General features: G+C 40.3%; 1 protein-coding gene across 1 annotated transcript in view; it reads right to left on the bottom strand.

Annotated features, from left to right (window-relative positions):
* Positions 1–248: 248 nt before the first annotated feature.
* Positions 249–22,632, bottom strand: part of LOC139018515 (uncharacterized) — a 32,013-nt gene continuing 9,629 nt past the window's right edge. Inside the window, exons 10-19 of the mRNA XM_070427063.1 lie at positions 21,911–21,928; positions 20,889–20,972; positions 15,172–15,423; positions 10,160–10,275; positions 9,133–9,306; positions 7,481–7,715; positions 6,505–6,648; positions 4,659–4,768; positions 2,091–2,208; positions 249–356 (exon numbers count right to left, since the gene is read on the bottom strand). Of these exons, the coding sequence (XP_070283164.1) occupies positions 2,110–2,208; positions 4,659–4,768; positions 6,505–6,648; positions 7,481–7,715; positions 9,133–9,306; positions 10,160–10,275; positions 15,172–15,423; positions 20,889–20,972; positions 21,911–21,928 (1,232 nt within the window). The 3' untranslated portion in view covers positions 249–356; positions 2,091–2,109. The remainder of the gene's footprint in view (positions 357–2,090; positions 2,209–4,658; positions 4,769–6,504; positions 6,649–7,480; positions 7,716–9,132; positions 9,307–10,159; positions 10,276–15,171; positions 15,424–20,888; positions 20,973–21,910; positions 21,929–22,632) is intronic.

The following is a 22,632-nucleotide window of genomic DNA, read 5'->3' as shown; positions in this document are numbered from 1 at the left end:
TGGGTTTGATGAGTATACAACTGAGGAGCTGACCAATTTACAGTCCTTGTCTTCCATCTAGGCACCATCCTCTTTCACCCCACTGCTGAGGGAAAGTCACGGCCTGCTGTCTTCACTCAGTGAAACGCGGGTATTCTATGAATCCTAAGCTAGAAAACCCAATTAGCTTACTCCACTTCATTTCCATTCACCCACCATTTTAATTGAAATTCTAGCCTCTAATTCTAGTAAAGGACCCAAAGACACAGTTTATGTGTTTTGATTTTTATTTAAGTACAAATGGTTAAATAGGTGTGCAATACTGTTAAAGGTGCTTCTAGAAGTTGGTAAAGAAGGGCAGGACTGCCTGTAATTCCCTGAAGAAGGAAAAAACAAAAACAAAACAAAAAATACAGAAGGTTAGGACAGTAATTCCCAGAAGCCTTCAATCCACTCTTACCATCTTTCCTCTTTCATCCTCTTCTATGTGCTTTTGCCACTTCCTTTGACTTCTGTGACCGTTACAGTATATTCACCAAAAGCACACAGGGTGATCTTTGTGAAATTGAGGTAGTTCTCATTTCTCTGTTCACAAGCACTCAAAGGGTTTCCTATCTCACTCAGGATAAAACTTTAGAACGTTTACTATGTGATCACCAAAGCCCATGTGACCAGACTCTTCACCATTTTCTGAATTTGTCTCTGCCATTTCCCCCAGCCCACTGCCTTTTGGCAGGTCTTTAAAGATGTTAAGCATATTTCTGCCTCAGGACATTTGTGCTTGCTGGTCCCAGGGGTGCTAGAACATTGTTCTGCAGAGAATCACAAGGTTCACTACCTGACTCTGCCCACTCTCTGTTCTGACTTATTTTATCATTTCAAAGGAGCCTTTCTTAAATAATCTATCCATTATAGTACAACACCAATCTCTTTCATCTTTTTAACCTCCTTTATTTTTCTACTTAGCTCTTATCACTATCTGACATACATTTATTTGTTTGTGTATTTAGTCTGTCTCCACAGACTAGAGTATGAGCTTTCTGAAGCAAAAGCTTCCGGTTTATTTTTACTGGTATATTCCAACATTCTAGAACAGAACATGGAAAATAGTAAGTGCTTGATAAATATTAGTCAAAGAGCTCAACCCCTAATTTGGTTCTCTTATACTAATTAGGCAATGAAAGCTATTCTGATGAACTATCTATGCAATCATCCACCAGGGAATCACAAACCAAGAGTACAAGATGGTGGGTAAAGATGTAAAGTAGTGAGATAAACTTTACTATAAAATATAATTTAAATTATGCTGTTTAAAGAAAGATTAACAATACACTTACAATACAGTGTGATATTAAGCTGTTATGAGTGAGTAAATTAATAGCTGGGTCTAAATTCATTGGACCCACTCTAAAATATATTTACCAAAAACAATAAATGTATGTTAACATGGGTGCTTGAAAGGGTTTCAGAGCAGCACTTAAGGATATGAGTGCAGACTCTGCAATCTACATTGAGAGAACAGTCAGAGAGCCAGAATCTGCATCAACACAAGAATCACAGTCCAGGGTATATATTATGCTGTCTTGGTAACAGGAGCTCAAGGTCAGTAATGTGATATCTGCACTTAAAGGACTAATATCCTGCTTCCTTCACAGTCATCTCCTCTGTTTTCTGTTTTGTTTTGTTTTTGTTGTTGTGTGTTTTTTTGCTTTTCAGGATATGAGGCAATGTTTGATAACTCAGTAGGTGTGTGTGTGTGTGTGTGTGTGTGTGTGTGTGTACTGTGAGAGAGAGAGAGAGAGAAGAGAGAGAGAGAGAGAGAGAGAGAGATAGTAATAATGGAAGCATGAGTACATTTCTGTTTCATTGATGACTACCCTGTGTCCTTGATTGTTTATTATTTCCTGTCTCAGTTTGGCTTATCTCCTTAATTGGCTGACTGATTAATTGATTATCAAGATGAGGAGGATCCAGATTCATATAAGTAGAGAAAAAAATAACATCTAGTCACTAAACTACATCAATAGGCAGCATTAACTTTACTACCCAAGCAATTGGCTGTCATTAGCCCATGAACCTCATCACCAATATCACTTTCCCATTTGTAATACCTCTCAACAGCTTTGATTTTCAATTGCCAGGAAAGAGGTAGAAATATCTTGACATGGAGAGCCGTTCAATGGTGGGCATCTGGGCTCTAACATCTGGCTTTTCAAATGATAGTTGTACCTTAAAAAAAAAAAGAGTTTCTAGATGAAACTAACTCTTATCCACTCTCAGAAAACATTTTGCACCATGAGCCAAAAAATTCTGGGAATGATGGGACCAAGCCAATGGATATTCTAACTCCCTGTCACTGTTACCCTATTGTTTAGAAGTAACGCCACATGTCAGAATATACTCTTTATCTCAAAATAAACACTTCAAGCCTAACCCAAAGCCTTTCAAAGTTCACTCTTCTATTTTGAGTTTCAGATCTGCAGATCTTTACTGATCTCCTAGAGTCAATTCATGAGAACTGGCTCTCAAAAATGCTCTACCTTCAACCTCCAAGGTTAATCCTGACTTCAATAAGGCACAAACTCAATTATTGTTCCTAAAACCTGAACACAACAACTTTCACATCCTGACCAACAAGCTGACCTCTGAAGTTTTTTGTCATGGACTGATAAATGAGACTCTCTTGATACCATTGCAATTAGCTAGTTATTAATAATAGAACAGGAGCAAGGGGAAAGGCAAGACGCTTTAGGCCTATTATTTGGGTAGCTTCACCAGGAAGTTGCAATTCACTGGCCCATCCCTGCAGACCACAGGGGAAGGGACTCAATCAAAGGGAGATGAGTGCATGCACAAGGAGTTGGTGTTACAAGGGCAAGCGCTTATCTGTCAAGCCTCGGGATCAATGGCTTTGGCTAGACTAGGCAGGGCCATTGCAAGCCTGCACCAATTTGGCAATGCATAAACCAGCAAATAAACAAGCTCCCTCTCTTGTGTGGCTCTCTTTGCTCTCATGCTCCTCTGGCTTTGTTCCTTCCCCTGTTGTCTCCATAGCTGCATGGCCCACAGCCATGTGGACCTCACACGCAATGGACTATAACTGGAAACACAAATCAGCCAGCTTGATGCTCCATTTGACTGTGGAGACATAGAACAGAAACTCTGGACACTGGCTTTGATTTCAGATCTGCTGAAAACAATCTGCTACTTCTTTCTTGGCAGGACAAAGGGAAATGGGACCTAGGGAACTCGGGGGTATAATTGCACAGAAATGAAGCTTTCTATAACGTATTACCTGCCCATGTGAGCCTCAGAAAATTCTCAGGATATTGCAACACACCCACTCCCACCAGCAAGTGGTGGGGATGAGGACCTCTCCCCACTGATCACACTGTTTCTAGACTTCTCCTAGGAATGCCCTAAAGTACAATGTCTAATTCCTACTCATCCAACAGAACTTATTTTCCAAAGTTCCCATTCACAGATACCCTAATGCACGTTACAATGCAATCTTCTCCGGTTTACTATAGCTGTGTTCCTCTTTGCCCACAGAGTGCTACTGTTCTCTACAGTTTTTAATTTAAAAACAACCATACAGCCCTAGCTTGTTTGTCTCAGTGGATAGAGCCTTGTCCTATGGACTAAAGGATCCTGGGTTCAGTTTTGATCAAGGCTGATCCCCAGTGGGGGGCATGCAGGAAGCAGCCAATCAATGATTCTTTCTCATCATTGATGTTTCTATCTCTCTCTCCCCTCTCCCTTCCCCTTCCAAATCAATAAAAGTATATTTTTAAAAATGTAAATAAAACTGCCCCACATTCTTAATACCCTAAAGGGAGAAAGGTATTGATATTCATGCATTGATTTATTGAATGAATAGCAATTCCTATGTGCCAGCATGTTGAGGTGTTGAGCACATTTCTGCCATCATGAAGGTTGCATTCAAGTGAGTAGGTACAGGTAAGAACAAATAGAATCTATGCCGCATTAGTGGTGCTCAGAACCCTGGAGGAAAACAAATTAGGAGGGAGGGGGGAATGAGGAATTTCCTGAGGTGGGAAAGGAGTTTGGTCTTCCTTTCTGGATCACTCCATTAAAAGAATACCTTCTTCCTTTTTTTTTTCAAGTGCCCTAGATCCTTTATGTTATGGAGCCTATCACAATCTGTAATGACAAATGTGTTTCCTGGCCTCCTTGTTTCGTATCCATCTCTCTCACAAAAAGGTTCCTGAGTAGCCTTATGACACAATATCTTAATTACATCTGTGTCAAAAGGATAACTATAATCACCAAGTAGGATAACACCCAATAGATATTTATTCAATAGAGTAAGCCATACAAATCAACTCAAAATACTTTTCAATCTTTGACTAAAAACAATGTATAGCCCATAACAAATAACCTTACAGGTTATATTATTTTGTTCTATTTTGACATCGTACAATTTTGCATTGACATTTACTGTTCCTAAATCAGATGTCAATCCATGGATAATGGAAACCAGGCACTGCTCTACTTTTGTTTGCCTGACAAAGCCTGACATTGTCATTTGAAATAAGAATAAAAGTAAAGTCTTCCAGCACATGCGAGTGCGCGCTTGCGCGCGCGCGCGCGCGCGCGCGCACACACACACACACATACACACACAGGATTAGAAAAGGAAGAAGAAAAAAGCTTACCTTCCGAAATACTTCCTCCAGGTGACAGCGCCAAGAATACTTTTGGAAGCATCTGATTAGTTGTGTGATGAAGCGAGAACCTTTACTAGTGTCTCTCCAGGACACGTTATCTGTGAAGATAAGGACTGGTCAGCCTCGGGATGTGCCTTTGAATGTTTTCTTTTCTCACAGGTATTTTTTTTTTTTTTTTATGTAGCTTTTGTGTTTTTTAAGCATAGCTTTGGAATTAACTTGATATATTTAGGGGAAACACATATCTTTACATTATCTAATTTTCCAAAAAGAGGAGAAAAAGAGTCAAAAAAATGGCAGAGATTTAACTAAAGGGATAACTCACCAGAATTTCATAATGATTGCATTATATTCTTGGACCTGACTCTTACTATGTGCTTCATGTTCATTCACTTGTTTTTGAAAAGAGGCTTGAGAGATTACTGAAATTACCCCATCTTACAGAGGAAAGAATGGACTCCCAGAGGATTAAAGAATTTCCCCATGCTTATACAGTAAGCAACACAAAATGGCTCCGTCGCTTCCAGGCTGTTTACAGAGTGTATAGCATTCTGTCTTTCACAATATTATAAGCAGAGTGGGTGAACAAATCCAAAGGAAATTGTAGCCATGGTTTCACTGGTGTGTATTATATCCAAACTCACTATGTTATATACATTAAGTATATACAACATTTTGTATGTCAATCAAACCTCCATGAGCCCTGACCGGTGTTGCTCAGTTAGACCATGGTCTCCGCACTGGAGGGTCTTGGGTTCCATTCCTGGTCAAGGGCATATACCTGGGTTCCAGGTCACCTCCCTGCCCCCTGGTCAGGGGGCGTGTGGGAGGCAACCAATTGATGTGTCTCTGTCACATGGATGTTTTCTCTCTCTCCCTTTACTTTCCCTCCCCTCCCCCTCCTTTCCACTGTCTCTAAAATTAATGGAAAAATATATCTTCACTCCTTGGATGAGGGAAAAAAAAGTAAGTCCATGAAGTGGTAACAAATAGAAAGGACTTAATATAAAAATTTGCAAAGTAGAAACATTCAAATGTTAGAGGCTTCTTAACATGACTACCTAGAGGTCAAGAACTAAGCACTGATCCCTATTATTAGGCCTGCTAAGCCCCGGGGTATAATTTTCTTCCTCTTTTAAAGGATCTATCGCCTCATCCTGCTGAGCCATGCATGGCTCCCTCTAAAAAGCATCAAATGAGAACCATGGAGAAAAGAAGTTGGAGCTGATAATTTAAGGATGGCAGGCAGTCTCAGGATCCACTAAAACTCTATTCAAAATGTTAAACAGATTTGATAGAAAATGTAATCAAACTTAATTTTTAAATGGTATATGGGGAATGGGGTTCCTTGTATTAGGTTTAGTATGTGGTATGCCTTTGACCGTAAAGTGCAGCACTTAGAATAAAATTAGTTTTATTTTTTATTTTTTTAAAATATATTTTATTGATTTCTTACAGAGAGGAAGGGAGAGGGATAGAGAGTTAGAAACATCGATGAGAGAGAAACATCGATCAGCTGCCTCCTGCACACTTCCTACTGGGTATGAGTCTGCAACCAGGTACATGCCCCTGACTGGAATCGAACCCGGGACCCTTGAGTCCGCAGGCCGATGCTCTATCCATTGAACCAAACCAGCTAGGGCTAAAAGTAGTTTTAAAAAGTGGAAAATATAGAATCTCTGTTTCCATAGAATAGGTCAGATAAATGTAAATTGATTTGACAGCCCTCAAAATGTGTCGTACATCACTGCTGCAGGGAGCCTACCTCAATATTCCAGAATCATTCTGAGGTGGCCTTAGGCAAACAACCCTTGTCTGTAACTGAAAGACCTACGTGGGGTTGAGGAGCAGAAAGCAATGAAGTCCTTCTCCACATGTGCTTTGTAAACGGCATCGTCCTCCAGGTTCTCAGGTGACTGGGAAGAGCTGTCTGTCATGGCTGCTGGAGAGTCACTGACCCACAATTCCCCGCGATTTTCTGTGGAGACATTAACATTGTGCAAACTGTGTGCCTCTATTAGTATGACTGTTACTATTGTCTACCTCATTCTTTTTAAATGTCTCTCAGCAATTTCATACACACACACACATGCATACACACACACCAAACCCTTGCCCCACACACATTCCTTGGCCTCCTCTTATGTCTTTATGTGCCAATTAATAGTGGCAACATCTTACCAGCAAATAGTGATGGCATGTGCAAACTGGAAGAACCCCTTTTCTAAGAACAGCAAAGGAGTTAAAACCTTATCTGCATAATTTCAGAGTCCAGTTACCATTTTTCAGCTAAACTATTTCTGCTTTTTCTTCCAAACACTGCTTCAAAACGCTAAGAGGCAATTTGAAGTCAGAAAAAAGCAAAGGAAATGTTGCCAGCAATCCCAAGTGCCCACATCTCCCTACTCAATTCCCTTTAAATAATGCCTGAGGGGAAAGGGTGCTGCTACTATAGAACAGCCCGACTTTCCAATGACACTCTTCTCAAGTCGGAGAATGGAAAACACCTGTAACACATGTACAGCTGTCATTAAAATGGTCTTATTCCAAAGTTTAGATATTTGTGTTCAACTTTGATTAGGGATTCTGAAGATCTCCCTCACCACTTACCTTTGATTAAATTGAATAGATATTTATTAGCTGAAAATACAATCTCTCATGATACCAACTCCCCTTGGCATTTCCCAAGAATTCAATTCACTTTATTTGCACTGAATGGGGTCTAGGATTGTTTCCCCTAAAAGCAAAACACACATCACAATCCACTGCAAACACCTCATGCCCTTTGGAGTTTCCTTATCAGAACTCACCACCTCTGCAGGCCTGGACAATGATGACCTTCGGTTTGTCCTTGAGACTAAGGCAGTTGCGATTGTTGAATATCCGAAAGATGGTGTCATACGGTAGCACGTCTGGGTTTTCATCGCTGTGCTGAGTCCCACAGAGTCTATCCAGGAGGCCATGGGACATGAACACCAGGAATGTACTATCTGAGGTCCTGTGCTCTGGGCGGGCAGCAAATGCCACCAGTACTGACTCCATCTCCTGAAAAAGGCCACGGAGCCTTACTCTACAGGACAGGCATTAACACCAATCTGACCCCCTGTTTATGGTGAGCAGTATAAGAAACACCTGTAATGTTCCAGTCACTGTGCCCTCAGATAGTGGTGGCTCAGTGATAGGTTTCTTTTTCTTCTGACAACGGAGCTGGGGGTTCAAGGACCTTTTCCTGCTAACTTTATATGAGCTGTCCTCTTGATATATTTTATATTTGTTTATTTTTACTCACATACTTCTTTTCTTGCTATCTCTGTCTTTAATCTGGCTACCTAATAGGAGCCCTGCATCATAAATGTATCCTACCACTTCCTTTCAACCACCCTTCCCACTGTGCTTAGAATGAAATCACACTTCTGACATATGTGTTCTCCCTCCTGTCATCCTTCCTAGGCTCTCCTTACACTGGTCTTTTTGAATATTTCATGTGCCAGTTTCATATGTAGTTCAGACTTTTCATTGTAGTCATTCCTCTTGGAATGGATTCCATTCACACATTCCCCGACCTGTCTTGTTACTGGTCGTCATCTGTCAGGTCCTATACTGTCTCCCGTTAAGGCTTTTCCTGACAGTTCCATCAAAGCAATTACTCCCCACTCCCCAATTGGCTCTTATGTTCTCTTTTTCTTTTTTAAAATACTTTTCACTTTATTTTCACTCTTACAGAGAGTCACGAGACACATCAAATCTCTGAAATTTTCTGTTTTGCTTTTCATATGATTGCCCCCCACCAGTAAACCTAAATCAATTCAAACTTGGAAAGTCCTGTCTCATTCACAAGCCTACCCCCAATGCCGAAAACAGGCCCTGGGACCAAGTCAGGACTCAGTATTTATATGGTGACTACATGCCTTTTAAACTTTCATTACTTTAGAATTTTCTGGGAATGTTGGGTCTGAATCCCAATCACCTCACTCTGGAACCGAGAATTATGTGGGTATACATGCCAGTCACTTTCTGTCTAGTTTTATGGAATTGAGGATATTTGGAGTCCAAAGAGACAGAGATGTCATCTATCTAATAATTTCATTTTTTAAACATTTTTTTAAATACATTTTATTGATTTTTTACAGAGAGAAAGGGAGGAGATATAGAGTTAGAAACATCGATGAGAGAGAAACATCGATCAGCTGCCTCCTGCACACCTCCCACTGGGGATGTGCCCGCAACCCAGGTACATGCCCTTGACCGGAATCGAACCTGGGACCTTTCAGTCCGTAGGCCGATGCTCTATCCACTGAGCCAAACCGGTTTCGGCTAATAATTTCATTTTATAAACACACCTACTCACATGCAGGTGCACACACAGAGATATATGTGGCCTAAGGTGGTTAAAGCATTTGGCTATCATTATAAAGTTAGTTTGTTAGTAGCAGGGTGTGTGGGGTGGGTGAGGCACCCTTACCTTGGCTGTGAGATTCTTTTCCACAATCACAGTGTAGCCGAGGCCCTTAAGCAACTCTGTCATCCCCGTGATGTCAAGTTCAGCCCCTTTCCTGGGCTGAAGGTGATCAAACTCTCTATTGCATATGATGAGAGCCAGGCGAGTGCGGTCTTTCCTCTCCTTTATTGGATAGATCTGCAGGAAATGGATATGCAGTGAGTTTGACTTACCTAAATCTCTTTTAAACCTTCATATACTAATCTCTGTTGCTTTGTTACAGGATCATGGATCTGCTCTCTCCCCTCTCCTGTACCAGAGACCCTGCCTTTTTCTTTGTAATGGATTGAACTGACAAAGGAAAGAAGTGAGAATTGAAAGTGATTTAGAACTTTCAGATTATATAAAAATAAAAATAAACTGAAAAATAAAATAATGTAACTTATTTTCTAAGAGCCCATAAGTGGACCTAGAACATATTTGGGACACTTACTCAAGAATCTTGAAGAGTCTAGAACAATTCCTACCATAATTTTCTCCTCTCTCTTCTCCACCTAGACAAATCATTCTCAGTGCTCAAGGTTCAGATCAAATTTCATAAAAACCGGGAGACATTTTCTATTGGCTCCAGCTAAAAATAAATACATCAACAATGCTTTGCCTTTGGTAACATCATTATTTCAGTATTATTTTTAACACATCGAGATAAAATGGGTTTCAGACTTTAATTGTATTTTAAGTCATGTTTTGTCTCTGGCCATTTCAACTAGTTTGAAAATAATTACTAAATATTTTGATCTACAGCTACAGCTTAATTGTAATAAGTCTCAAATAGAACAAATGAAGAGAGAGATCTGTATTTTATCATGAGCTTGATAGAAAATTGTAATCTGTGTGAGGCAAATGAGTTCCTCCTTGATCAAAGCATCTATGAAAATGATTACCACTGTCCCCACCCCACCACTCTGCAATTAGTGTGTTACGGAATCAAGTACTTAGTAAAAGCAATTGTTTCTCTCTCATTCTCTATTTTATGGATAGAACACAGTACCTCTCCAGCCCTTTTTTCACACACTTTCTGGAACTCTTCAGGAGGACAAAGCTTGAGGGTATCTGTAGTTTCTGCTGACTCAGCTGGCTCAGTCACTTTTGGAGGAACTGCAGGAACTATCACATGACATCACATAATGTAATTTTAATATCTGCATCTGTTACCCATGATCACCTAAGACATACTGACATAGACGGTAAGTCATGAAAAGTTCTTTAAACACCTTTAGATGTAGGAATTTTCCTTCTATATAACCACTAAAGTGAAGAAGTGTATTGTGATTGGAAAGAAGGGGGAAATTCTTGGTAGAAGATCCACCCAAAAATGTGATACTAGATTATGATTATGAAGAGGAAAACAGCTTCCTTGGTGACTTGGGTCAAAATTAGGCTTTTTATATTTAGCTAAAACAGCTTGAGTCTTGCTATTTTTTACTCTGAAGCACTCACTGATCTAGGTGGATTGTTTCTTGTCACTGAGCAAGAGTATATTGAATAAATATTTAATAGAGTGCTACTCATTAGAAACATAATTAAGTCACATGTGCAATTAAATTTTTTCTAATGTTCACATTAAAAAGGAAAAACAAACAGATGAAATTAATTTTAATAATATTTTATTTGACATAATATATTTAAACTATTATCATTTTAACATGTGTTACTAGCCACATTTCAAGCACTTTATAGTCACAATGTGACTGGTAGCTATCATATTGGACTAGAGGCCCGGTGCACAAATTTGTACATGGGCGGCGTCTGGCCACCCTGCCATTATCAACGCCAATTAGGCTGGCCAGCCAGGGGAAGATGGGCCGTGTGTGGTTGGTGGGCTGGCCCCGCCTCCTTGTGGAACTCTGAGTTGAACAATTTGCATATTAGCCTTTTATTATATAGGATGGTATAACATCCCAAGTCTGCTCCTAATTTACATAGAACACAGACACAGACACATACTAAGCACCTAAAAGAATCCTCAATCCTGTACCATCCAGGCATTATTTTTTTCAGGGACCTCAGCCTGAATTCTCAACTTTTCCAGAGGAGATGGGCTTCTAGAATTCCTTGAAAAGCTGTGGAGTCAGCTATGTCCAGGAGAAATGCTACTAGCCACCAGAGTACTGATTCCAGAGCCAGGGGGACAACATTTTGCTTGGAGATTCTAACATACACTTGACGTCCTTGCCTCCAAAGTTCTGATGAAGCAGCACTACATTTTCAACCCATGTTTTAAAATGTGAGGGAATAACTCCTCCCTTTTGAAGAAGTTTGTTTCTGACTCATCCTGACCCAGTCCTGACAGAAACCTAACTGTATCCGTCACAGCTTGGCATCACTTGACAAATTTTGCAAGAGACTGGGAAAGTCCAGCACCCCTCCTTTCAGAGGAAGGAGTAAGAATTCATAAACAATAGAAGAGAGGTTTGCCAAGATCTAATTAACAAGGTTTTTGTCCAAAAAGTTACCTTGATGGTTAGTTACATGAACCAATCAAGGCACTCCCTGATTTTCTTTTATTTAAAGATAAAGAAATATTATCCTGTATAAATGTTTAGTTTTATTTTTTTATATTTTTTTCTATTATACTCATTTATTTCCATTAGTTTTTTCATAATCTTTTATAAACGTCTTTTTAAAATATGTGCTAAACACCGAGCTCTGGAGATGCAGCAAATTGTTATTCTCTAAGGAAACCAAGCTTTCTAAATATTATTATAGATTAAACAGAGACAGGCTCTCCCTTCTCATTCCAGAAGATTCTGGCAATGTAAAGACTCCCTGGGTCTTGGGATATTCCCTCATTAGAGGGGATATTTCTCAGCAAAAACCTCCTCTGTTTCCAGGTTATTTGCAAGTTTGGTGAGCACTCTAACTTAAGAAACATCATCTCCTAATGACCATTGTGTGTCTATGTATAAATATACTGTTTGCAGTTAAGATTGGGAATTAATATTTCTATGTTGCAGCTATAGTACAAATTAGCATGAAAACAAATCCTCTCATTACAATCTATACTAATAATAGAAGAATATGCAAATTGGCCAGCATGTCATCATGTAACGACCAATCAGAATGGGTGCAGGGCCACGGCGGATAGCTCTCAGCATGCCCTACACTGGGGTTCCAAAGGGTGCAGAGGAAGGGAGAGCAGATAGGCAGTTAGGGGGGTCAGGCCAGGAGGGGAGAGCAGATAGGCAATTAGGGGGATAAAGCTGGCAGGAGAGAGCAGTTAGGCAGTTAGGGGAATAAAGCTGGCAGGGGAGAGCAGTTAGGCAGTTAGGGGGATCAGGCCAGATGAGGGGAGCAGTTAGGCAGTTAAGGGGATTAGGCCAGGAGGGGAGAGCAGATAAGCAGTTAGGGCGATCAGGCCATCAGGGGAGAATAGTTAGGCAGTTTGAGGAATCAGGCCAGGAGAGGAGAGCAGATAGGCAGTTAGTGGGGATAAAGCCGGCAGGGGATAGCAGTTATGAAGTTAGGGTGATCAGGCCAGGAGGGGAGAGCAGGTAGGCAGTTAGAGAAATCAGGCCTGGAGAGGAGCACAGATAGGTAGTTAGGGGGATTAGGCCATCATGGTAGGGCAGTTAGGGAGATCAGGCCAGCAGAGGGGAGCAGTAAGGCAGTTAGGGTGATCAGGTCAGGAGGAGAGAGCAGTTAGGGGGATCAGGCCAGCAAGGGGAGAGCAGTTAGGCAGTTAGGCGGATCAGACCAGGAGGAGAGAGCAGTTAGGCAGTTATGGGAATCAGGTCAGCAGGGGAGAGCATTTAGGGCCATTAGGCAGGCAGGCAAGTGAGCAGTTAGGAGCCAGTGATTCCGGATTGTGAAAGGGATCCCGGATTGGAGAGGCTTCAGGCCGGGCTGAGGGGCCCCCTCCCCCACCCTGTGTATGAATTTCGTGCACTGGGCCTCTAGTATAATAGATATTGTAGTGCAACCTGCTGCCCAAATGGAGATTCTAGCAGCCGGAGAATGGAGCTGAAAGAAATGAGAGAATTAGGAGTTTAGACAAAACTTTAAGAAGCTCAGTTTACCTGTTACCTAAGGACATATTCAGGAAACCCCTTCAAATGAAATAAAAAGGAAAGGACTGATATTACATGAGACAAAACCATATCCTTGGAGGGTAGCAATTTGAGTACTTATCTCTCTGACTAAATAGCAATCATGTGTCTATATATGAGTTTGTTAAATAAAATAAGCAATCAAATACCTTGTATTCTTTCTATTCCCCACACCATTCCCTCAATATTATACTAGGGAACCTCAGAATTATATCTATGGTATGTCCAAAAAGCCTGGCCAGGACCTTACTTGTTACAGCTCATCTCACCCAGCTTCCTGGCCTGCTAGGCTTGTGGACCTTAGTTGTCCTAGGATCACCCTGGGGACTCCATGTGCAGATAGAGCCCAGAGAACCACAGAACACATCATGATAGGATCTACCCCTGCCTCCTGCCTGCCAATCACTATCTCTGCCAATGCAGTAGTTTATATCAGTTTGGTTTAATGCTTATGGTGATTCCTGGGGTTGCTAAAATTACTTTATAATTTCTATTATTTAAATGTGATATCTAGTTGCAAATGTTTTATTTTTGGAAAAAAAATCCAATTATTCCTACCCCATCCCAGATTAAAGAGAAAGTAATAAACCTGAACAAGGAGCAGCATGAATGTTAGCGAGAACACTGCTCAGGCCACAATCTTGGACATCTATCAGAAAAGAGTGTCCTTCCTGCTGGGGGGAATGTCCCTTCCACCTAGAGAAGGGCTTCTTTCAAAAGCTGACACACAGCTATGCATAACCCATGGACACAGACACTAGTGTGGTGAAGGCCTGGGGGGAGGAGGTGGGAAAACGGGACATGTAATGCTTTCAGTAATAAAAAGACATTTAAAAAGAGGGAAGAAAAAGGAAACAAAAGCTTATGTGTAATTTGGAGGGCTCTTTAATGTATGTAGCCTTTTGTGCAATTTTTTGTTATTATTGATGAACTCTAGTATACAGGGTTGGGATTTTAGGTTAAACTGCAGCCAGCAGAGTCAGTCACTGTTGAACTTGGGCCTGAGGACATGTAGTCTCTAGTAGCATTTGTAATTCAATCTAGGTCAAAATGTTTGAAAGATTTTAATGTATTTGAAACTTTTTAGCCTGGGTGAGGGGCTGATGGCTGTTTTCAGGCTGGCCACACCCCCTTTAGGGTCGGGGGTCCCCACTGGGGTTCCTGGCCAGTCTGGGAAAGTTCTAAATATTACTATGATAATCATGATTACTAATATTTATTGCATGCAGGTTCTTTGTTTGCTTATTCATCTTATATTTATTATGTGCCTGGCACTCTGTTAAGAGCTCTTATTCATTCATTGGCAAAGACAACAGCTGCATTCTGGATTAAGAAAATTGGTGGATTATAGTTCTAATGAGATACATAGGGAATAGATTTGATGAGGACCATCAAGTGTATAATTTCAGATATTTTAGTTGAGTGAAGCCAGAGGAATATTTGAGTGGAAATGGAGACTATGCTGCCAGAGCTCAATGTATCTGGAGCTCAGGGGAGAGTGCTGGGTGAGAAATAAACTGTTAGGAGTTGTCCGAATATGCCTAGCACTCTGTTCTTAGGCTTATGAACCCCGCAAAGTTCCTAAAATTGCCCCCATTTCACAGATGCTGAGACTGATGCCTAAGGAGATACAGAAACTTGAAGGAAGTCATGTATGTAGTGTCCAAAGTGGCAGAACCAGGGTTTGGGATCAGGTAGCCCTAACCACAAAGTCTCTACAGTGAGCTCTTTCCATGAGCAACCTGAACACAAACCCTCAGCTTCTTAGCTAGTCAGAAACCAAAGCCCCTCTCACAAAAGACAAGGTAGCCCCTAAAAGGACACTGATGAGGCCAGTGAAAATAATATTTTAGTAATTAAGCATGGGGGCATTACAGAGGGCACCGGAGGGGCATTGGAGATAAGCAGATTCCAGATAATTTGAGATATTTGTTGTAAATGCCTCTATTCTTACCTTTTGTGCTGATGGAATTTTTGTTTGTGTTAAGGAAGGTCTGGACAAGGGCTTGACCTGCTTCATGGTGTCTCTCTCGCACAGCGTCCACTAAAACCCGGGCCTTGTCTCCAGGTTTGGCGTCATTGAATTTTTTCTTCTCAGTTTCCTCCAATTTCAGAACATCTTTTTTCACCAACCCATCCAAAACTTCAACTAAGAGGTCTTTCCCGATGGATTCCAAAGCCTTAAATGGGTTTTTGTTGTGTTTATCTGTCAGAAATACAAAGGCTCCTTCAACTGTGGGCAAAACCTAAAGAGTTTTGCACTATATTTAGAGACCGCCCCCCTGAAAGGTGAAATACCTTCTGACTATTTCAACGTTTCCCCAATAAAATACATCCCTCTTTCATTGTACCTGTGGCATTCTGTCAGTGCATCAAAAACGTACTAGGCTTTGTTTAATGATTATTGTCCCTTAGATTTTTGGATAGCTTCCTATCTCCTTTCTCTGACATTGAGCTTAATGTCACCCACTGGTCTTATATTTCTCTACTTTTCTCCATCTCATAGTGATGACGTATGCTCCAAGAAAAGTCCATGCTCTTGTCCCACCAGACCACAGAATCTATTTTCTCTCTGTATTTAGTTTTCCTGGTGAAAGCACTATGAATTTGAATCCACAATCTGTATCCACATCTCTTAGTAACATCTTTGTGCTTAAATTCTTAAAAGTACTTATAGGCTAGCTCAGTGGTCGGCAAACTCATTAGTCAACAGAGCCAAATATCAACAGTACAACAATTGAAATTTCTTTTGAGAGCCAAATTTTTTAAACTTAAACTATATAGGTAGGTACATTGTTATTAACTTAATTAGGGTACTCCTAAGGCTTAGGAAGAGCCACACTCAAGGGGTCAAAGAGACACATGTGGCTCTCGAGCCGCAGTTTGCCGACCAGGGGCTAGCTGAAAACATGAGTTAATGAGTAAGTGAATAAATGCATCTAGGCTCCTAATACTTTAAAATCTTGTCTCAATCAAAACTTAGAGTTTGAAATAATCTTCTGACTAATCGTTCAAGATGGTAGATTAATTTGATAACAGGTTAATTTATTATTGCCTGGGATAGTTTGAATTTTTATAGAGGAATATAGAAGTCAATGTAGTAAATGATTTTTTTTAATACCACAGGTATGACTTAGACATATATCGGAAGGCAGGATATCTCATCAATTCTCAATTAATTCTAAGATAATTATTCAGTTCATCTAGATATAAGGATAGCCTTGACACAAAATGACAGTTTCTAAAGAAAATGTGCCAGAACATTGAACAAGAACTTGAGCCCAGAAACACTAGCTTCATTTTCTTTTTTTTTTTTAATATGTTTTATTGTTTTCTTTCAGAGAGGAAGGGAGAGGGATAGAGAGTTAGAAACATCAATGACAAAGAAACATTGATCAGCTGCCTCCTGCACACTCCCTATTGAGCTTGTGCCCACAACCAAGGTACATGCCCTTGACTGGAATCGAACCTGGGACCCTTGAGTTCGCAGGCCAACTTGCTATCCACTGAGCCAAACCAGTTAGGGCCACTAGCTTCATTTTCCATGTCATCTTGAATTATTTCAATAAATGTTTATTTAGTAGTGATTATGGAAAAGAAACATGGAAATTACAAAACATAAATTAAATGTTACCTTATATCAATTAGCTTAATTGCAGCTAACATCTCTTGTCTACTTAAATTTAATGAAAAATAAATACATATAAAGCAATGTAAAACATCATTATCACTATTATTATTATTACTACTATTATTATTTACATGCCTCTGTACTAAATACAAACATTAATATGCCATATCCTCACAATAATCTAATGAGATAGCCATTAATTTTCTCTATTTCAAGACCATTTGCCCTAAATCACACAAATTGGGATTCACATTCTATTTTTACAACACAGCTTCAGTAATAATAATTCATATTTATCAAGCCCCCACTGGTGCCAAGTGCTATGCATGAATCTTCTCATTCAAACTCTACTCAAAACTCCATCTAACCTGAATATTAATAATTCTATTATATAAAAAAGAAAGCAGACACAGAGAAATTGGTTAAGTAATTGACCCAAATTGTATGTTTAGTGCACAGTGTGTATAGTTAGTGGAGAGAAGGGAATCAAACTCAGGGGTTCAAAGCCCCCCCCCCCCCCCCAACTCTAAAATCATCAAACTACATTACATGATACTTGGTGAAGAATTACTTAAAATAATGCAGTGTTTCAGGGACTCAAAGAAGACTTGGTAAATTTCTGCAGGTGAGATAGAGAAGGTAATGAAAACACGGAGATACAATTGTCAGAAGCCAATTCCAGCATGTCAGCAGGGTTGAATCATCTGGAAATGGCTGAGGGCATTTCCCCAACCCTGAAAAAAAGATGCATCAGTGATTGCTCGCTGCAGACAGCTGAGGTCATTTCAATCTACATGTTACTGCCTCCTAGTGGCCAAACACCTGAACAGCTGAAAGCAATTCCTCCAATCTGACAATGGATTCTGTATAGTAGCCCTACCCTTTGATGTGTATATCTACCTCGCCTCAGGACAATTTGTGTTAATAAAAAGCAAGGGGTCTTGAGACAAGGAGAAGTTAGTTCTTCAACTAAGTCTTCTCTGCCCCCCCCCCCCCCCAAATGCCTTCCAAAATTATGTTTCATCTCTGGACTCTTGATTAATTTACGCCACAGCCCTTCTCCAGATTCCTGAACCCTTCTAGATGCTGGATTAAGACCCCGACATTATTCAATATAGTATACAGATGTTAGAACAGAGAGTTTGAAGAATTGCAAACAGCATACAAGTTAGTGTATAAAAGATTTAATATACCTGAGTTCTGGGCTTCAGTTTCATTTACTAGCATCTGTGCACTTAACAAGGTGGTATAGAGTCGACTGAATGAATGGCATGGGGAGAAATGTGGTAAACAATACAACCAGAGTTTGGTCTTAGGTACTCTTCTCATCATCTCTACATTCTCATGGCTTCATTATACATTACTCCCAAATTTATGTATTCAGCCCAGATGTGGGTACTAAAATTGAGACTCATATATCTACCTTCTCTCAATATACCACAAAGTTATTAAACTCATTTTCATAAAATTGATCTTTATATATACCTGTTCTGTTCCCTTTACTAGTAAATGATATCTAAACACCAAGTTCATCACATGTTAATAGTGAGTCTCTTCTGTTTTCTGCATAACTGATTTTCCATCTCATGTCAAATTGTATTGATTTTCTCTGCTAAATATTTACAGAATCTGCCCACTTCTCTCATTTTTAATTACGCATTATTCCATTTCAGGCCAACATCCTTCCTTTTCCTAATTACTTCAGGAGCTTTATAAATCTACTTTTGGATCCTTCTAATCTGTTTTCCACAATGAAGTAGAGTTAGGGTGCTAAAATCTAGATTTAATCATGAAACCTCTGAGCTTAATCTAATGTAGGTCTTCTCATTCATCCATCCTCACTCTCTATCACTTACCCACCTTGCTCATTACCTTGTTTCTAGAAGACCCTTACTTAGGAAGCTCTATGTGGGCAGTCTCCCAACCCCACATTTCTTCCTGTTTCCCCACTGCTCCCTTATTCTTTATATCTCAGATGAGATTTAATTGCCTTCAGGAAATCCTACCTGAGGCTCCCAAACTAGACAGAGTGTCAGAGGTATAAGCTCCAGATGCCTTGTTTCTCACTAGGCTAGCAATTTTTCCCTTGTGCTTGTTAATTGTATAATAATGGCTAACCAAATTTGGTTGTTTATATTTATTGGGCCATTTGTTTTTGTCTCTTGCCTTTCCGTTTGTCACATCTATTATCTAATGATTCCCTGATTCCAAAATAATAATCAGTGAGGCCTTCCTGCCTGGCCAAAGATGCAGCCATGGGTGTCAGTTTCACTCACTACTCTCCAGCCAAAGGCTTCCTGAAGAAAACAATCAATCCTTGTAGTATAGGAACTTAAGTAAAATGTCATGAGACGAGTCATAAACCCTGGAGCAGTGGTTCTCAACCTTCCTAATGCCTCGACACTTTAATACAGTTCTTCATGTTGTGGTGGCCCCCCAACCATAAAATTATTTTCGTTGCTACTTCATAACTGTAATTTTGCTTCTGTTATGAATCGTAATGTAAATATCTGAGATGCAGGATGTATTTTTATTATTACAAATTGAACATAATTAAAGCATAGTGATTAAACACAAAAACAATGTGTAATTATATATGTGTTTTCCGATGGTCTTAGGCGACCCCTGTGAAAGGGTCGTTTGACCCCCAAAGGGGTCGCGACCCACAGGTTGAGAACCACTGCCCTGGAGAGATCATACCATGAACAGCATAATATATATATAAAAAGGAAGGTAAATACAGTAAATATAAAATTTGTTTGTGAAGTTAAATTCATATTTTAGAGAGATTACTGGAGAAATGGATAAACATATTTTAAAAGGTAGAAAAACCTGTCTGAAATGTTCAGACATTTTTTAAAAAGCACCTGGGAGACACTGTAGTTCTGAGCAAGAAAATTACATGTAGAGATGCCTAGAATGTGAGAACTGAAAGATAACTAATCACGTTTCCTAATGATTCTAATCTGCAAACAAACCTGTGCCAGACCAGCTATATAAGAATTACCCGCAGATCTTTATAAGGCTAGGAATGCCTATTTAAGATGGACTCATTCAGGGGCAGGATAACCGGAACTTTTAAAAATGATTGTAGATTATTCAGATTTGTTATAAAGTTTAGAAACTGATAACCTCGTTGAACCCCTTCCTTTCAAATGAGGAGAATGAAACAAAAAAGTGACAGGACGCGTTTGACTACTAGCTGCACACATAGCTCATCGCATGCTTTGTCTGCTTCTGTGTATAAGCAACAGGATGGATTGGAGGGTTAAAACCTGGAGAGGAAGAGCCGATCCTTTAAAAAACTGATAGAGATCTAGGAAAAACTGCACTGGAGTCCTTAGCACCAGGGCTAGAGAGAAAGGGGAAGAGACAGTCTCCTCAAAAGACCAAGCGCCTAATTCAATCCAGGAGAAGGCAAAGGGAGCGGGAATTCAAAGTTCGCCTACTAGGTCGGCAAACTCATTAGCCAACAGAGCCAAATATCAACAGTACAAAGATTGAAATTTCTTCTGAGAGCCACATTTTTTAAACTTAAACTATATAGATAGGTACATTGTTATTCACTTAATTAGGGTACTCCTAAGGCTTAGGCAGAGCCACACTCAAGGGGCCAAAGAGCCTCATGTGGCTCTCGAGCCGCAGTTTGCCAACTACAGGTGGGATCCTGGGCGAGTGTTTGTCACCCAGATGACTAATTGGTAAACAGCTGGAGGCCAGAAGATTTCAGAGGGCCTTTAGACTCTTCAAGAGTTGTCTCACACAACAATAACTTCCTCCATTTGTCTTCTCCCTCCCCTACATTACCAAGAGCTGAAAGAAAGGAATTAACTTTTCCTGGGTCTAAAAGACCTGGAAACCTTTTATTTCCACCTTTCTAAGGCAATGTCCCCTGGATGAGTCAAGTTACACAGACCCGATAAGGGAAAGAATTCAGCTTGCAAACCACAGGTTCTTGTTTCCCTTTTGTTATTTCTGTTCGTCAGGAGCAATAAATAAAGTCCCTGACCCTTCCTTAGTCAGAAAAGACCCCTACTCACCAGCCATAGGTAACCACAGCCGCAGCCCCTTCCTGCTGCTGCGAAGCCAGCCACAGGCTTGAAAATGAAACTTTCTGGCACTTCCTCATAGCAGGGGGCGGGGGCAACTAACCAGATATTGAGCAACTGCTGCTTGAACTTAGAGTTCACCAGTCAGTCCGGGAAAATCCCTTGGGAAGAAACCTTCCTTCCTTTAGGGTAAAAAGGGAAAGAAATGCAAATGATGAAACATTTTCCTATTGGCTGGCACCTCTGACTGTTTTTTCCCCTTTTCCTTCCCTCACTTCCATGCCCCACTCCTCCTTCTCTCTGTCCTTTTTCTGACCCCTCAGTATTTCTCCTCTGCTCACTGAAAACTCATGAAGGAGTTAAAACTAACAGGTCTCCTTTTATTTCCAGATAAGAAGTATCCAAAATAGCTTCTGTTTTCTGTTTTGACTGTGCTGGTATCATCCCCTCCCTGTCTGCCTGTGCTTTTGAGATTTTATGGATTAAGTTCTGAAGGAATCTGCATCTCTACTCTCCTCATGCTTTCCTGTAACTGCCTAAACATGCCTTCATGTTTAATTTTCGCTGAGGGTGACTTCTCACTACCATTTATTTTTCATATTCTCTGAACAATGAGTCTTCAGAGAAGCAGTCTCAGGCTGTAGTAGAACAAATGCATGGCAGTAAAAAAAAGATATGTACAGAAGATTAGTTAGTGGGGGGAAAAAGACTGTGATATTCAATTTATAAGGTCTTCAAAAGGTCAGAAATTCACCTCTGCTCCTAATGGATTAGGATTAGGAAGGGCTCAAATTGCATGTGAAGGTAGTCTTTTCAGTCCTTCCCAAGTCTAGCATTGCTGACTGGAGGATTTTACCCCAAACTCGTTACCAATGCACCCCACAAGGATGTTACTTTGTATACAACACATACATAGGGTATCATGTATGGTCAGCTAATTGTTTTGTGTTTTTTGGGTTCTGTTCCCAATAGCACTGTAAACTGTGAGCTGCCTGGAGTTGAGTCAGAATTACTTTGCAGCCCTAAAATACCTTAGGAAAGGACAGAAACACGTCATTTCTGGGAGTGGTAAACTCTAGGATTTTGGATACATCACTTATCATACTCTGCATCCCTCCTGTTGAGCAGCAGGTTCTTTGAAGTCAGGTAGTTACTGTGATTGGCATCTGTATCCCTAAAACTGAAAGCCCAGAAAATGGTGTCTAGAAAGAAAGAATGGTGCTATTAGGTTGTTCATTGGTCATGGATCAAGTCTAAGGACTCCGGGTCCATTAAAAGCTCCAAATCCCACTGCTTATTATCTCAGAGTAGAAAAACACCATAACAACTTATCATTTTTTTAAATTTCAGATTTATTAGAATGTTGAAAGAAATGTCTGTTTCCTGCAGACATGATTCCAAAAGCGGGAACAGAATGACAGGACTCTTGGTTTCCTACAAGAAAACACAGACACACACATACACACACATACACACACACACACACAAATATTTAAAAAAGTGTCCTGCTAAAAGAAATGCAAGTTAAAAGATCACTCCACTTATGGGGACAGAAGGAAGAGACCATGCTATGTCTACATATTGCCCCACTGCTTGAAAGGAGGGGCCATATAAAACCAAACTTTCATCATCTTACGGCCACATCTCAGTCTCTATCAGCTGACCCTGAGAAAGGGGCATCTGACTGCTGAACTTTGAGAGAAGAGCAGCATGCTCTGCACTGAACCAGCAGAAA

The sequence above is a fragment of the Myotis yumanensis genome, unplaced genomic scaffold (genome assembly GCF_028538775.1).
Source record: "Myotis yumanensis isolate MYYU_CA2020_CCGP unplaced genomic scaffold, mMyoYum1.0.hap1 SCAF_10, whole genome shotgun sequence".
NCBI classification, from domain to species: Eukaryota; Metazoa; Chordata; class Mammalia; order Chiroptera; family Vespertilionidae; genus Myotis; species Myotis yumanensis.
The sequence above is the reverse complement of the archived record's forward strand: the minus strand, read 5'-3'. Positions and strand labels throughout refer to the sequence as shown.